This window comes from Cricetulus griseus, chromosome 7, assembly GCF_003668045.3.
Source record: "Cricetulus griseus strain 17A/GY chromosome 7, alternate assembly CriGri-PICRH-1.0, whole genome shotgun sequence".
In the NCBI taxonomy this organism is placed as follows: Eukaryota; Metazoa; Chordata; class Mammalia; order Rodentia; family Cricetidae; genus Cricetulus; species Cricetulus griseus.
The window spans coordinates 118,170,834-118,189,215 of record NC_048600.1 but is presented as its reverse complement, the minus strand read 5'-3'; the positions used below and the strand labels follow the sequence as shown (position 1 = coordinate 118,189,215).

General features: G+C 41.0%; 1 protein-coding gene across 5 annotated transcripts in view; it reads right to left on the bottom strand.

Moving 5' to 3' along the window:
* Positions 1-18,382, bottom strand: part of Tlk2 (tousled like kinase 2) — a 102,504-nt gene that overhangs the window by 67,743 nt on the left and 16,379 nt on the right. For 2 of the 5 annotated variants that reach the window (XM_027427862.2, XM_035447382.1), the window contains 4 exons: positions 7,324-7,395; positions 6,043-6,112; positions 5,128-5,171; positions 4,311-4,454 (listed from right to left, as the gene is read on the bottom strand). In XM_027427862.2, the coding sequence (XP_027283663.1) occupies positions 4,311-4,454; positions 5,128-5,171; positions 6,043-6,112; positions 7,324-7,395 (330 nt within the window). Of the gene's footprint in view, positions 1-4,310; positions 4,455-5,127; positions 5,172-6,042; positions 6,113-7,323; positions 7,396-18,382 lie in introns of those variants that run through there. The other 3 variants (XM_027427866.2, XM_027427868.2, XM_027427864.2) reach the window with 2 other exon arrangements.

The following is an 18,382-nucleotide window of genomic DNA, read 5'->3' as shown; positions in this document are numbered from 1 at the left end:
AGCACTGTCCTTTCTTCCAGAGGTCCTGAGTTCAATTCCCAGCAACCACATGGTGGCTCCCAACCATCTGTAATGTAGTCTGGTGCCCTTTCCTGGACTGCAGGGATATATGCAGGCAGAACACTGTGTACAAAATAAATAAATAAATAAATAAATAAATAAATAAATCTTAAAAAAAAAAAAAAAGAAGAAGAGCTCCAAGGAAATAAAGTCACCTAATATACAGGCAAAGTTCACACAAATTCATGAAGAAACAGACAACTTCTACAATCATAATGAGAAATAGCTTCAGTTGTCTTACTAACTCATAAAACAGAGAATCAAATTTAGAGTCTGGTGCATACCAAACAGTGTTCTTTATTTTTTCTTTTTCCTGAGACAGCATTTCTCTGTATAGCTCTGGCTACCCTAGAACTCTTTGGGTATATAACTGTTATGGCTACGAGGAGTATCTTGTGATGTGGGTGTCTAATTGGTGGTGTTGGAAGTTTTGATGGTAGGTATTCTGATAAAGATAGGGGTTATATATGTAATGAGTTATTATAATGGAGTTGAAATGGTAGAATTTAATAATATAAGTGATTAGGTGATTGATGAGAGTGATGAGATTGAATTAATGGGGGAAGCGGGTGTAGTAGTTGCAGCAATATATAGTTGTGCTACTTGGTTAATGATAATGACTGGGGAGTCTTTATGAGTAATAAAGCTCAAGAGAGGATTAAATAAATGTTAAGAGGATGGGAATTGATAGGAGTGTGATTAGGAAAGACAGGAAGTATAGTTTAATCATGTCTTTTTGGTTGGCTAATGTTTTGGAGATAGAAGTATGGTTAGTTGATCTGGTTTTAGGGATAGCTTTTTCAAGTCAAATTAGGTCTAAGAGGTTTAGGGAATGTGTTGAAGCTTATTGTTAAGGTTTTGACAAGTAAGACTCAGTACATAAGTTAGGGGGCGGGCAGCCTAGCGATGCTGAGAAAACTGAGGGTGAGGTTGATTTACTTGGGGTGATGTGGAAAGTCAGGTTAATGGATTCTGTAAGGATTCAGACATTATGCTGGCCTGTCCCTGTCACCTGGCAGAATGCACTCAGGCAGTACCCTGGTCAGCCCAGGTGCAAAGGATCCCTTTAAAAGAAAGACCTCGCCGGGCGATGGTGGCGCACACCTTTAATCCCAGCACTCGGGAGGCAGAGGCAGGCGGATCTCTGTGAGTTCGAGACCAGCCTGGTCTACAAGAGTTAGTTCCAGGTCAGCCTCAAAAGCCACAGAGAAACCCTGTCTGGGGGGGTGGGGGGGCACGGACCTCCACCCACTTAAACGCTCTCTTTCTGCTCTTCTCTTTCCGAACTCTTTCCTGCTGTTCCCCTGGGGTAAAAAGGACTTTTCCTGTCTCCCTCTGTCTCGGTCTCTTTACCTCTTTTCTCTTTCCTTCCTCACTTTTTTTTTTTTTTTTTTTTTTTTTTTTGAGGTAGGGTTTCTCTGTGGCTTTGGAGGCTGTCCTGGAACTAGCTCTTATAGACCAGGCTAGTCTCGAACTCAGAGATGAGCCTGCCTCTGCCTCCCAGGTGCTGGGATTAAAAGTGTTCGCCACCACCACCCAGCTTCCCTCCCCTTTCTAATAAAACTTCTCACTTGAGCTCTGTCTGCCTGGCACGTTTGTCCCCTACCTACCTGAGGAAATAGCTCAGTTGGTAAAGGGCTTGACTTGCAAGCATGAGGATCTGAGATGAATCTCCAGATCTCATTTAAAAAACAGCTAGGTATGGTAGGCACATGCTTTTAATCCCAGCAACTCAGGAGGCAGAAGCATGTGTGAGGCCAGCTTGGTCTATATAATGAGACAGTGTCTCACCAGCTCCCTAAAGAAAAAGAAACAAAAACAAAAAGACTAAACTAAAGGGACAGGGAGAGTCAGGCAAGGGACACTAGGCCAAAGTCTGATGATGTGAGTTTGATCTTCTAAACCTAGACTGTAGAAAGAGAAAACCAACTCCCATAAGTTGTCCTCCGACTTCTATATACATCCTGCGATGTGTGTGTGTGCTTGAGTGTGGTGTATGTAAAAATGGTATGGTGGCACACATATGTAATTCCAAAACTGGAGACATGGGGACAGACAGATCACTGCAATCCAGCCTAGCCTACTTGGTAAGTTCCAGCCCGGTTAGTGATCATGCCGCAAAAAAAGATGAATGGCACATGAGGAATGACATCCATCCAGGATTGTCTTCTGGCCCCCACATGTATGCACACACAGAGAAAAGCATGTGTGCTCACATACACTCACAGAGAAAATATAATAATAAAACTGTGCTATTTACTAATAACAATAAATTATCTACAATAAGCAAGACAATATAAATAAATCTCACAAGGGTAACACTTAACAAAAGTAGCCAAACACAGCAATTCATATTGCATAATTCCTCTCATGGATAGCAGCTACGCCTGGTGGCCGAGAAGGGCTAATAAAGTAGTAAGGGATACATACATTGGTGACGTTTTAGGGCTAGTAATGTTTGGTTTCTTATGCTGGTACAATTTTTGAAAACTATGGACTATTATAGTATGTATATTCTTCTGAAAACAGAAATCATTTTTAAAAATTAAGGATATAACAAACTTTGTATATGGAGGGGAAGGAAGGAATTACAGGGAGGGTAACTGAGAGACAGTCAGTTACAAATTGTAAGACTTAAACATCAATGGGTAGAGAGATAGCTAAAAGGGCAGAAGCACTTGCCATGCAAGCATGACGACCTGAAACCAAATCCTCAATACCCACAAAAACGTACACAGGTAAGGAGCTTCTGTTATCCCAGTACATAGAGATGAAAAGCAGGGACAGAATATCCAGAAGCTTCCAGCCAAATGACCTGGTACTCATAGTACTGGCAAGATCCTATCTCAAACAAGGTTTTGGTCTGTGGCAAATGCATGCCTACATTAATGAGCACATGCATGTGCGCGCGCGCATGCGTGTGCACACACACACACACACACACACACACACACACACACACACACACACACACACGCATATGTACACACATACATGAATTAAAGCAAGATTGGAGACAAAGGGACCAGGTATGAGGAAATGCTATTTTAGAGAAGCTGGGCAGGGGAGGCTACTCTGTTAAGGTCATTTTTGAGCAATATCCTGTTGAAGAGGTTGCTGATAATCTGTCTAAGAAGTTCTGGAAAAGAGAACAGCAATACAAAGGCCCTCAGCAGAAGAAAGCTTCACAGTGCTCAAGAAAGTCTGCATGACTGTTGCTGTATGGGAGACAGGTAGGCAGGAATAAAGAGCAGGCAGGGGCTATTAGGCCATGTAGGCACTTTATTACAGAAAGCCATTCAGTTTTGCAGAGGACTGGCAGAATGCACCTTTACTGTTTAAATCACTTGAGCCTCAAAACTACATGAAACAAAGTTAAAGCCATACTGTAGCCTGAATCCAGGGCCTTGCAAATTCTAGGCAAGCACTTTACTATTAACTTGCATCCCAACCTCTTTTTTTTTTTTTTTTAACTTAATGTTTACTTTATCCCAACTCCTCAGATCCCACATAAAAACAGATTGGTCACATTATGGGCAGATAAATGGCAACAAATTATTTAAAGGTGCTAGAGGAAAATTAATATAAAACCCTACATTAGCTATCTCAGAAGTGCCAACATCAACACTGCTGACTTTTAGATGAGATAACCCTTGCCTCACAGGCTGTGCTAACCCAGCTATAGGATGTTTACAGCATCCCTAGCCTCTGGCCTCCTATGCTTCCCATGCCCTAGTTGTAACAACCAAAATGATTCCAGACACTGACAAATGTCTCCTGGCTGAAAACTACCAACTAATGTATAATGTTTTTAAAACCTTGAAACACCACTGAAAGGATGAAAACAAACCAATCTCACATACATCACAGCATCAAGTTTTCTACCACATGAGTGAGTAAGCCTAAAAGATCTGAATATCAGAAGCTGATTACATTTTTTAAAGGAAGGAAAGAAATTCAAATTTAGCAAAGGTTTAGAACCCAATGTTTGGCTTGGAATGGCTTCCTTGACAGACTAGTGAACTAGACAGGCTTAAAGGCAATTTAAGAATCAAAGAATGGACTAGCTATTATACAGAGATAATTTACTAATAAAAGATGTGAATCTAGTAAGTGGTTTATAGGCAACAGTATGAAGTTTACTCCCTCATGCCTCATGCCCCATGGGTAATTAATGGAAGAACGACGGTGTTCCTGAGCTGCTGGTCTCCTATATAACAGGTGTCAAATTTCTCCAGGTGAATGCTTACCGGTAAGGGATTGGATAAGGAATGTTGCGGTGAGGATCGTGCAACTGGTGGAACACTTCTGCCAGGGCTGGTTCCTGGCCCGCTTCCCCCAGCAAACTGGCCAACAGGGAAAAATGGATATGAATAATTCAAAGCAGCACCATGCTTCAGAGAAGGAGAGGAAAAGATTAATATACAAACAGGTCTCAATTATACATGGCCTCTTTAAGTCAATGCATCTCACTCTAGAGAAAATGTGCCATGTAAGCCAAATCTATGTTTTCAATAAGATTTTTGAGAAAGAACTCCCAAAGAAATGTAACAAGATATACAGAAAACGTGGATAGAAAGCTGAAAGTAAGCATGGTTTGGACAGACATGAGAGAAGAATGCCTTTATTTTTTCTTGGTCTCAAAATACATGAAGCAGAAGTAGAGTAGTGCAGAGGGTGTTAGTCATCTTTAGTAACCACTTAACAATGAGTCGCTGAGCTCATGACATATTCCACTAGGCTAAGGGAAAGGACCAAAGGAGAATCAAGCCATTATACCATAGTCACTGAGACACAAAACCTAGTCTGGCCAAGAGAAAGTGCACTTCGTACATGAATTCTTATATTATCACAGACAAGACACATGATACAAAATTCACACCTAGTAAATCAGCAGCCGTTCCTTCTTATTACGAGATGGGCAGCATTAGTTTGATGAAGATGGAAAGAGAAAAGGCAAGATCACAGTAAAGGCAATTATTTGCTCTCTAATGCCTTAAATGAACAGGATTATTAGGTTGTTTAAAGTCACTGGAGGTTGTTTATTTACCCCCAAATTTAACTTACCTCAAAGTAATCACTAATTTTATGTCCCCTAGGAGTGCCTTTCCCTGAAAATGAAACCAAAGTAAGTACAGTTTTTCCAATGTACATGTAAACCATCATCACTGAAATGCATTAAGTAGTAAAAGCTCAGTAACTGATCACAATGCTGTCAACTCAAGTGTCAGCTTTACTTTTAACAAGCCACACAAAACCTATACACTACGGTTACTATACCTCCTCCTCCTATATCAAGTGACTGAATGAGCACTGATGGAGACAATTTTTTAGCTTGTTTTAAAATGCAAAACTTTCTTTTATACATATTTATATATAACAAAATCAGGAAACAAAATTCATCTGTAACCCACATCCCAATTTAAGAGACCAAGATTCAAAACAAATGCATTAGAACTAAAGAACTGATCTCATTTCACATAATCCTGTCACTTTGGGAGACTTCCCTTACACCAGACAGAACGACTTACCTATACATTTTTTAAAAGAAAAAAGATTGGGAATCCCAGTCCTTAGACAGGACAGGGAAAGCTAACCCTTTCCTTGAGTATATATTTAGTGATGGAACTATATCACCATTACACATTTCATCCGAGCTGTAGATGAAACCATTTCTGGCTACCATTACTACAAATCCCAAGTTATACCCCCAATGTATCCTCTTTCTCATATAATTCCTGCTTGGTCTGAAGAAAATCCGCTGGTAAGAAAATCAAATACATTGGGAAAACAAAAGTCCCAAAAGAACTGACACTGCTTTGTCAGGTGTGTATCAAATGGCAAGTCTGCAATAGCCCGATACTCCCTAAGTACATAAACCTCTGTTGTTGGGAATCCCTCTACACACACTAATTACTTATTGGGAGTTAGACAATTCCAAGTGCATAAGAACCAAGTGTTTTAGTGTGAAATGATCACTACCTTGGCTAGTTTCATATGGTTCAGCTTTTCTTTTCCGATTTCGCTGGTCATTCTGCTTTTTCTCAGGAGTCTGTTAAATATCATACATATCACAATTAGAATGCTGTTAAATTTCCACATTAGGATAACAGAGTGCATATAAAATATCAAAGATACCTAAGAGATATGACTAGCAGTATATTGATTACTCTTGGCACAAAGAAACAGGCAAAATATGGGGCCTTTAGTTAAACTGAAACAACTCAGTAGCCCATGCCTGTGATCCCACAATCAAGAAACTGCAGGCCAGGCGTTGGTGGCACACGCCTTTAATCCCAATCCCAGCACTCGGGAGGCAGAGGCAGGCGGATCTCTGTGAGTTCAAGGCCAGCCTGATCTCCAGAGTGAGTGCCAGGATAGGCTCCAAAGCTACACAGAGAAACCCTGTCTTGGAAAAAAAAAAAAAAAGAAACTGCAGCAAGATCTCAAATTCAAAACCTGTGTGAGCACATAAAAGACCTATTCTCAAACAAACAACAAAAAAGAATTTTTGAAGGACAAATGTCAATTCATACAACAAGCTCTCAAAAACTTCAAAAGTAAATAAACCTAACACTTTAAAAAGAAAGGCCAGAGGTTAAGAGCTTTGACTGCTCTTCCTAGAGGTCCTGAGTTCAATTCCCAGCAACCACATGGTGGCTCACAGCTATCTCTAATGAGATCAGGTGCCCTCTTCTGGTGTGCAGGAACAACACTGTATGCATAGTAAATAAATAAATCTTTAAAAAACAAAAAAGAAAGAAAGGCCTGACTAATTTATAGAAAGTGTCAACAGTGCAAAGTAGGACTTAAGACTTGTGCCCATATCCATGTGGGTAGGTTATCTACTTAATACTATTTTCCAGCTAAGCAGGAAAAAGGAAACCAAATTGGAAAGTGTTTCAAATGCTACTGCTAAATTAAGCCAGTGACCTACTCCTAGAGTACTGAAAAGTATTAAAATTAAAGAGTAACTAAGCTATTTTTGCTACAACTACAAATCTCTCACCTTTATTGAAAAGACTAAGCCTTCTTAACCACCCCCCTCTTCGCCCCCCCCAAAAAAAAAAAAACGGAAGTAAAATGGAGAAAGACCAGGCCTAAGTATGGTTATGACAATAAAACCATGACAGGGCCACATCAAAGCTGTATCAAGACAAGCGCACAACCCCACTAGCACGCCCTGGAATTACCTGGTGCTGCCCTTGAGCACAGACTAAAGGTATAAAAATGGGAACAGTATTGTTTAGATGTGGTTCTTACCTCTACTTCTTTATCACTCAAGGACCCCACGCTGCACAAACTCTGGTTGGAAGACTCACTGTTGAGTGGCCCCTGGAAGGACAATGTTTTTTAAATAGTCAGTTTTACTTTAAGTGACAGTAAAAGTATGCTAGAGGCCTGTTGTTCTAATGTCCAAGTCAGATTAGGAGTCAAGAGACAGCTGTTACAACCACTCCAAACCAAGCTGAAAGGGACTCAGCTACAGCACTGTGTCCTCCATGTTCCAACACTCTAGCCAATGTTATCTTCATGTGCAGGCCTTCCCTTCCTGACTATGCTCATGTGTTCTAAAGCCATTGTTTAAGAACAATAAATACAAGAAGGGTGATAGTGACACAAACCCTTAATCCCAGCACTCGGGAGGCAGAGGCAGGTGGATCTCTGTGAGTTCAAGGCCAGCCTGCTCAACAGAGTGAGTTCCAGGACAGCCAAGGGTATTACATAGAGAAACCCTGTCTCCAAACACCCCCCACAAAAGAAAACAATTATACATGTATAAGCATTAAAACAAATACTTATTGTTGTGCCCAAATCTGAACCCCAAAATCACCAAGAGACCCATTCCGATGCAAAAGCAAAGAGTCTTTTATTATTTAACAAGCTAACTATATTAACTCGGTTCCTCCCTCCATCTGACACAGTGGGTGGGGCAAGAAGGACCCGAAGGGACCTCGAGACAGAATTTATTGGATAAAGCAAGGGGAGTATCTAGGAATCTGCAACAGTTTCAGGATTGATGCACTTCCAGGCTTGGGCAACCGGTCCTGTGTTGATTGGTCAACTGGTTGCTATGGCCTATAGGACATCCCAGGGTGGTTGCTATGCTCTGCACGCCACTGTTTTGACACTGTTACCACAAAGCACATCAAGAGCCTGCCAGCTACCTTCTGATTGGTTTCTTGCCACATGGAGGTATCTGACCTCCTAGTGACTGGGGCAGGTCTGGCAAGGTCGGAAGCCTGGAAACTAAGCACCATGTGCTGAGTCACATCTTGCTGGGTCTTTTCTGCAGCCTTTCATGGCTGCTAAAGCAGGGGGCTGGGTGAGGATCTGGCCCCTTCACTTATGGCTAAATTTTATAAAGGAATCATAAACCCTACACTCTGGAAACTACAAACAAGAATTCAAAGAAATTTAAAATATACATAAGTGCTGGGTTTGATAGTGCATACCTTTAATCCCAGCTCTTGAGAGGCAGAGACAGGCAGCCCTATGTAGAGTTCCAGGCCAGCCAAGTTAGAGTGTGAGACTCTGTCTCACAACAACAGGTGATGTGATAGTGGCACATGCCTTAAATCCCAGCAACTGTAGGCAGAAGCAGGCAGATCTCTCTGAGTTCAAGGCCAGCCTGGTCTACTGAGTGAGTTCCAGGATCACCAGGGGCAGTTACATAAAGAACTCTTGTCTCAAAAAACAAATTCTCCCCCCCTCTCTCCCCCCCCATAACTGTGGGTCAGAAGACTTACATTGTTATGATAACAACATCTACCTCTAATTCACCAATTCTGTGACCCTTCTACCTAATGTTCTACTGACTTCCTTACATTAACAATTTGGGGACAGCAAGATGGCTCAGTGAGTAAAATCCTTGCTGCACAAGCCTGACAACCTAAGTTCAATCCCCAGAACCCATGAAAGAGGAAATGACTCCTAAAGATTGTCTTCTGATTTACACACACACACACACACACACACACACACCTGTCCTCATCACATTCACATTTTCACACAAACACAAATGATTAAGTTGATTCTAAAATGTATATGGAGGGGTTAAGAGTGTTGCTCAGTAGTAAAGGTTGAAGCCCTAGGTTTAATTTCTAGAACCTGATGTAAATAATAATAATAAATATATAGACAAAACAATCTGTGAAAGAACAAAGTAAGAGAGATCACATTCCCTGACACTAGACTTGCTGCAAGGCAACAGCAGCAACATGATAGTACTAATGTTAACAGATTAGTGGGTAGAACGATGACTCCAATGAAACATCTGTAACTGTGATCAACTGATTGAGAAAGGTGCTAGAACCACTCAATGAAGAAAAGCCTTTTCAGCAAACAGTGCTAGGCAAGGGCAAACCAGTTGAATTGGGCCCTTCATATCACATGTAAAAGCTCGAATATTAGGCAAGTGCTTTAAAACTGAACCACACTCCCAGCACAAATTACCTTTAATATAACTACTACAAAATCAATTTCCCCCAGGATTGCAATAAAACCACATCTACTTTGTCACCAAATATTCATCATTCTCTACAGGAAATGGTAAAGCCAGGTGTGGTGACACTCCTATAATCTCGACACTCAAGCAGCAACAACAGAAGGTCAATGAGTAGGAGATGAGCTTGGATTCCTCAGTGAGTTATAACTAATCTTGGCTACACAGAAGACTTTGTAGGTAGGAAGGAGCAGATAGGTAAAGCAATGACAGAAGGGAAGGGAGAAATGAAGTGCAGTAGTGTGAAGAAGAACCAAAGCTAACGAGGACCTCTGAGCTCCAGCCTTGGTATCCTCTCAGGGGCTAGAAGCAAGCAGACAAGACTGGCTAAAAAGACCTAAGGATGAAAGAAAACGACTTGGTGCGAGTGCACATGCGCATACACACACACACACACACACACACACACACACACACACACACACACACACTCTCTCTCTCTCTCTCTCTCTCTCTCTCTCTCTCTCTCTTTCTCTCTCTCTCTCCTCTCCTCTCATGGCTCTTCATTCTTTAAAAAAGTTTTTTCCCCTAAAGCTCTCTTTAAAAGTTTCTCTCTAAGGCTAGAGAGATGGCTCAGGGGTTAAGAGCACTAGCTGTTCTTCCACAGGACCTGAGTTCAAATCCCAGCAACCACATGGTGTCTCACAGCCTTCTCATAATGAGATCTGGTGCCCTCTTCTGGCCTACAGGCATACATACAAGCAGAACACTGTATACATAATAAATAAAAATAAATCTTAAAAAAAAGTTTCTCTCTAAAAGTTCTCTCTCAGAAAGCTCTCTTTAAGATTTCTTCTGAAAAGTTCTCCCTCATCCCACAAGGCTTCCAGTTTATATACCGACAGACACAATTAGCAATTCTCTGGCAATAGAAAGGATACCCTCTGAATCTGTAAGCAAGCCCCCAATTAAACTAATTAAATGCTTTATTTATTTATTTATTTATTTATTTATTTATTTATTTATATGAGGCAGTGTTTCTCTGTGTAGTCCTGGCTGTCCTGGAACTCTCTTTGTAGACAAGGCTGGCCTCAAACTCACAGAGATCGGCCTGCCTATGCCTTCCAGGTGCTGGGATTAAAGGAGTGTGCCATCACTGCCTGGCTTAAATGCTTTCTTATAGTTGTCATGGTCACGGTGTCTCTTCCCAGAACAATGGTTTTGAGGGGGGGCTTGGAGGGGGCTGGAGATGACAACACAAGAGAAAAAGTGGTGAATACAGATGAAAGGACTAAAGAACTTTTTTTTCAGCAATTACAATGAAGATAACTGTAGATACACAGTGGTAGACACTGTACTGTTTGAAATAGTAACACTGAAGAGAGGCAAGAAGACTTAATGTCCCTTAGGCATGTGTACATAACCAAAAGTTTAAAAAGATTAAGAATTAGTTAATCCTTTTCTCATCCTCTTCTCAAGTACAGCATCTCATATTATTATACAGTCACCAGATTAGACTTAATTAACAAGGATCACGACACACTTCCTGTTCTAAAGCAGCTTACTGTCTAGTAAAAACTAACCAAAGGCTTGCAGGCAAAACATATGTAGTAAGTTTTAAAAGTGTCACTGTCATTAAAACAACAGTAACAAAAACAAACAACATTATTAAGGACCAGTGAGACAGCTTGTCCACTGACCCCCCCCCACACACACACACACACAACTATGGAGGCAAAAACATAAACTGTATATGGATTGCATATGAAGAGATTTCCAGTAAACTTTGTGATGAAAAGGAGACAGAAAACAAGCATGAATGTTCAATGTTACCTGAAGGTGAATACTTGGGAAGCTATCCATTCTGGAATATTATACCCTTCTATTAAAAGTATATTCCTGCCAATGAAGAGATGGCTCCATGGTTAAGAGTGCTTGTTATTCTTGCAGAGGACTCAATTTCGATTCCCAGCACCCACATAGTATTTCACAGCTATCCATAAACCCAATCTGGGGAATCCAAAAGACATACATGTGATGCATACACACGCATGCAGGCACAAACACTCTTATACATAAAGCAAATCTTTCAAAAAGAAAAAAGTATTATGGATGCTTAAAGTCTGCACTGTCCTGCCAGGCTTGGTGGTGCTTGCCTTCAATACCGGCACCCAGGAAGTAGAGGTAAGCAGATCTTTGTAAATTTGAGGCCAGCCTGACCTACATAGCTAACTCCCAGCCTGCAAACAGTGAGGCCCTGTCCCAAAAGACAAAACAAACAAAACGATTGCACTACCTCTTAGAAGTGGAGCTAATACCTGTAGACATCAACTTTTACTATTTCTTGTATATTTTTTTAACTGAAAAACTTACTCTGTTGTCCATGTTTATTAATGTTTTCAAAAACAAAAGGGGGAGGGTGGAAGACCAATTGTTTTTACTTAGGAGACACTGTCTCTTGTACCCCAGGCTAGTTTAGAACTCTCTAAGGAGGTGAGGATAATTGAATTTCTGATCCACCTCTCAGGTGCTGACACTGAACCCAGGACTTTGTACATACTAGGCAAGCATTCTAACAACTCAGCTACAGCCCCAGCCCTTAGTCTACAAAATAAAAAAAAAAAGGGGGGGGACCTGGAGAGATGACTTAGCTGCTCTTCCAGAGGTCCTGAATTCAAATCCCAGTAACTACATCATGGCCCACAACTATCTACAATGGGAACTAATGCCCTCTTCTCTTCTGGTGTGCAGGCATACACAAAGAGCACACTCATAAAATGCAAAAATAAATATATAAATTAAAAATACAAGAGGGAGAAAGAGAGAAAGAGAGAGAGAATGCAAATGAGAGCACACTAGGTCTAGTGGTGCATGCCTTTAATCCCAGCACTTAGAAGGCAGAATCAGGTGAGTTTGAGACCAGCCTGGTCTACATAGTGAGACCCTGTCTCAAAAACAAACAACAACGTTAATGTACTTAGTACTACTGAGATATGCTAGGTGTGGTGATGAATATCTGAAATCGCAGCACTTAAGTGGCTGAGGCATCAGGATTGCCATGCATTCAAGGCTAACGGCTTATTTGTAAGTTTCTGACCAAACAACACTAAATAACAAGACCCTACTTCAAAGAACCAATAAATAAATGAATAAACAAACCCAAAACACAGAATTTTATACTGCATGTGTTTTAACTACAATGTTTTTAGAATTATACAGCTAGACAGTGAGATGACTCAGTAAGTAAAGGTGCAAGTGCAGTGCAAGTCTGGTGAGCGGAGTTGATCCAACGTAAAGGAAGGAGAGAACCAATTCCAAAACTGTCCTCTGACCTCTACAGATATGCTGTGGCACACAACCCCACATGCACTAATGAGTACACACTGTTCAAACTGTTACTTAAAAAAAGTAAAAGTATAGCTGGGGTGGTGGTTCACGCCTTTAATCCCCCTCTAGCGCTCTGGAGGCAGAGGCAGGTGGATCTCTGAGTTGAAGGCCAGCCTAGTCTGCAGAGCAAGTTACAGGACAGCCAGGGCAACACAGAGAAACCCTATCTCAAAAATCACCCCCTCCCCCAAAAAAGGTATAGTGGCTGGAGAAATGGTTCACCAGTTTAAGTGCACCCCCTGTTCTTCCAGAGGACCCTGAGTTCAGTTCCCAGCACCCATGTTAGGCAGCTCACAACCACCTGTGACTCCAGCTCCAGGGGATCTAAAGTCCTCTTCTGGCCTCAACAGGTACCCACAAACTTGTGTCATACATTCACATGGACACACACACAAAAACACAAATAAAAGCTTTAAAAAATTATAAAGTTGCCAGGCGGTGGTGGTGCACGCCTTTAATCCCAGCACTCAGGAGGCAGAGACAGGCGGATCTCTGTGTGTTTGAGGCCAGCCTGGTCTCCAGAGCGAGTGCCAGGATAGGCTCCAAAGCTACACAAAGAAACCCTGTCTCGAAAAACCAAAAAAACAAATTATAAAGTTATTGGATAGAGCAATAGTATAGTGCCTGCCTAGAATATGAGGCCCTCAGTTTGATTCTGAGCACAGCAACAAACCATCATTCATTTACAGAAATAAAATCAACACTCATGTAGCACTTGCACAAACACGACACTCCACTTATAGCTCTTTATTTAATTTGCACAGTTGATAAAAACAAACCCATAGAGAGATGTCCATTTGATTTCTGACAAAGGTGCAAAAGCAATTCAATGGACTATATAATTATAGAAATTGAAAATAAAAGTCTTCTGGTAAATGCCCTGAAATACTTAGATATCCAAAAACAAGATTTAGCTTTAATTTGAACCTCACATGGCATTTTAAACATTAACTCCAAAGCAATCAATGAAGACAGAAAACAGCTGAGTGGGAGAAGCGTAAGTACGACTACAAAGAGGTGGCAGGAAACAACTGTGGTGATCACAGTGCTGCATTTGATTTGAATGGTCACAAAAGCTACTAAAGCAAAGTAACTTTTTAGAAGCATGCCAACCTGTCTTTGTAAGCACACATGTATGCACACAAATGATACCTGAATAATCTATACTCTGAAACAATTCTGGTGACTGGGCTGGAGGTACAGTTCAACAGCAGACTGAATGCTAAGTATTTATGAGGAGGCCCTGTGTTTGAGCTCAACATCACAAAGCAAAAAAAAAAAAAAAAAGAATTTGTGAGCATTAATTCAATTTCCTGGTTCCCATACTATATTCAGACTTTATGATTTGAATGGGGTAGGTAAGGATGCATGGATGAAACTCCCTATATATTTTAATTTATTAATTTATTTTGTGTGTATGGATGTTGTGTCTGCATGATTGCGTACCATGTGCATGCATTACCTGTAAAGGCCAAGAGAAAACATCAGATCTCTTGACAAACAGCTAGACAGACCATGTGGGTGCTGGAAACTGAACCCAACTTATTCTAGAAGAGCATCCAGTGATCTTAACTACTGAGCAATCTCTTCAGTCCCTTCTTGTATAAATATTTTATAACTTCCTATGAAACTATAATTATTTTGAAGTGACGTTTATATTCTTTAGGTTTATGTATTGAAATCCTAATCAATCCCCAGCACTCTGAATATACATAGCCACAGAAAGCTTAAATAGTAATTAAATTTAACCTCTTTTAAAATTATATTTGTGTGTGTGAGAGAGAGAGAGAGAGGGAGAGAGGGAGAGGGAGAGAGGGAGAGAAGGGGGGAGAGAGAGAGAGAGAGCACAAACCCACTGCACATGTAAAGCTCAGATGACAACTTAGGAGAGTTGCTTCTCTCCTATCATGTGGGTCCCAGGGATAAAACTCAGGTCCTAAGCCTTGGTAGCAAGCGCCTATCCTTCTCACTGAGCCATCTAATTTATATTTGATTTACATTGAAATGGGGTCATTAGAACTGGCCTAATCCAACTAGACTAGGGTTTTTATAAGAGGATATCCAGACAATGAGACAGAGAAGAGAGGGAAGAGGGAAGCAGACAAGAAGGTACACACAGAGACCACGTGAGGGCACAGCAAGATGGCACCCTCCTGAACCCGGCGACACAGACTTCAGAGGCAGTCAAATCTGCTAGTGCCTTGCTCTTGACTTCAAGCTTCCAGAATTTTAAGAAAACAAGTTTCTATTATTCAAGCCACAGTCTGTATTGTTATGATAGTCCTGCAAAGCTAAAATATAACCTTGTGAAGTAGCTATTATTCTTACTTACAGATGAAGAAAATGAAGGGATTATGAGAGTTATTAACCCACTCCAAGTCACACAGCTTTTCAAAAAGGTTTGCAGTAAGGAGATCTGGCTCAAAACATGTATTCCTGTCAGGTAGTAGTGGTGAATGCCTTTAATCCCAGCACTGGGGGGGGAGGGGGAGGGGGCAGAGGCCTGGTCCACAGAGTGAGTTCCAGGACAGTCAAGACAACACAAAGAATCCCTGTCTTGAAAAACCAAAACAAACAAAATACCAAATACATATTCCTAGTCATTCAGCTACACTGACTTAGTCCATATAATAAAACAGTTAAGACTAGAGAATTCGGGGATTGGAGAGATGGCTAAGTGGTTAAGAGCACTAGCTGCTCTTCCAGAGGACCCAGATTCAAATTCCAGCACCCACACAGCGGCTCACAACCATCTATAATGAGATCTGATGCCCTCATCTGGCATGCAGGCATGCATGCAGACAGAACACTGTATACATAATAAATAAATAAATATTTTTTTAAAAAAATGACTAGAGAACACAATAAATCTACTGAGGAGGGTCAGGCTTTGCTTCTTCAAGAGTCTGGGGGTGGGGGTAATGGTATATGACCAAAGAGTAGAAGAGTAATTGTGCTGACTAGTTTTATGTCAACTTGACACAAGCCAGAGTCATGGTTTTTCAAGACAGGGTTTCTCTGTGTAACAGTCCTGGCTGTCCTAGAACTTGATCTTGTACAGCAGGCTGGCCTCAACTCAATGAGACCCGCCACCAACATCTGGCTTAGCCAGAGTCATTTGTGAAGAGAACTTCAACTGAGAAAATGCCCCCTACCAGATTTGCCTATACACAAGCCTTTAGTGAATTCTCTTGATTCAATGGCTCTCATCCTTCCTAATGCTGTTAAGCCTTTAATACAGTTCCTCATGTTGTGGTGAGCCCCAACCATGAAATTATTTTTGTTGCTGCTTCATAATTGTAATTCTATTGTTATGAATCCTAATGTAAATATCTGTGTTTTCCGATGGTCTTTGGTGACCCCTGTGAAAGCTTCATTCAATCCCCAAGGGGGTTGTGACCCATAAGTTGAGAACCCGTCTTACTTCTTAATTGACATGTGGGAAGGTCAAGTTCACTGTGGGCAGTATCACCATCTCTGGGCTGGTGGTCCTGAGTGTTATAAGAAAAAGAAGCTGAGCAAGCCAGTAAGCAGTGTTTCTCTATGGCCTCTACATCTGCTCCTGCCTCCAGGTCCCTATCTGAGTTTCTAACCTGACTTTACTGGATGATGGGCTACAAAGCTTTAAAATTAAATAAACCCTCTCCTCCAAGTTGCTGTATGTTTTGTTTGTTTTGTTTTGGGGGGTTTTCGAGACAGGGTTTCTCTGTGTAGCCAACCAGGTTGGCCTCAAACTCAGAGAGATCAGCCTGCCTCTGCCTACTGAGTGCTGGGATTAAAGGGGTGCACCACCAGCACCACCACTACCCAGTTGCTTTTTTTTTTTTTTTAAGATTTGTTTGTTTGTTTGTTTATTATGTATGCCTGATTGCCAGAAGAGGGCACCAGATCTCCTTATAGATAGTTGTTTGTCACCATGTGGTTGCTAGGAATTGAACTCAGGACTCTCTGGAAGAGCACTCTGTGCTCTTAACTGCTGAGCCATCTCTCCAGCCCCAAGTTGCTTTTTGTCAGGGTGTTTTATTAGAGCAATAGAAACCTTAACTAAGACCATTTTCCCCTTTAATTTGTGTATTTTTAAGACTTATTATTTATATATGTGTGAGGGCCAAAAGAGGGTGTCAGGAGCCCTGAAGCTGGAGTTATAAGCAGTTGTGAGACACCAAATATAAATGTTGGGGGGGGAGGTCTGGTCCTCTGGAAGGGCAGCAAGCTCTCTTTAACTGGTGAGTCAGCTCTCCAGCCCTGTCAGGTCTTTTATAAGAGCATATAATTAATTACATTCATACATAAAGGAGGCCTGTTGATACAAACTTTTAAAACACAGAATTTATTATTTATTCTTATTACCACTATTATTAGAGACAGTTTCACTATGTTAGCTTAGGCCTGGGCTTAACTTCTAGACCCTCCTGTCTCAGCCTGGGCTGGGATCACAATCTTGTTAAACACCATACCTAGCTTCTCAATAACCTCTTAGAGGCTTTAATCTCTTTTTGTTTATTTACCGTGTTTTAGCTTTTTTGTTTTATTTTAAAATTTTTGGGGGGTGGAGCTTTGAAGAGATGGCTCAGTTTTATTAAGAGTACAAACTGTACATGTAGAGGACCAGAAGCTGGTTCTAGAACTCACTGCAGGTGACTCACAACCGCTTGTCAACTCCAGCTCCAAGATATCTGAAACCCTCCTTGCTTCCAAGGGCACCTGCATTCATATGCACATACCAACATATAACACACACACACATACACATTGTTAAAAGTAAAATCTTAATTCTTCCTTAATTGTATTTACTTTGTGTGTTATATGTGGGTGTGGGCATATGTCTAACACTGAACACAGATGGAGGTCAGAGGACAACTTGTCCCACCATGTGAATAAGACCCAGGCTTGGTGGCAAGGGCCCATGCTTTGTGTTTTGAGATAGGGTCTGACTATAAATAAGGTTATGCATACACACTTGTTTTCTATTTATATCAACTATTTTATCTTTTTCTTTTCTTTCTTTTTATTGAGACAAAGTCTCACTATATAACCCTGGCTGGCCTAGAATTCGAGATGTAGACCAGGATGACCTCAAACTCAGCAATCTACCTGCCTCTGCCTCCTGAGTGTATGTGCCACCACACTCAACTCTCTATGATGTCTGTTTAGACTCTTCTCTTCCTAGCTCCAGGCAGAGTCTTGGGTCACTGATCTTAGATCTTTCTTTTGAAGCTGTAAAATTCCCTCTATAGCACTGTGAGCCATAACCCACAAATTCTGATGCATTATCTTTTCATTTTCATTCAGTTCTATTCCCTTTGACCCAATGGTTATTTGCAATATGTCATTTCACTTCCAAATACTTAAAGATTCTTTTACATTTCTGACTTAACTCCTTTGTTGTTCTAAGAGTAGGTGCTACATTAAGTACTGCTTGCTATATTTTCTGGTTAAATAAACTGATCCTTTTTTTTTCTTCTAGGAAGGGTCTTATTCAGTAACTCA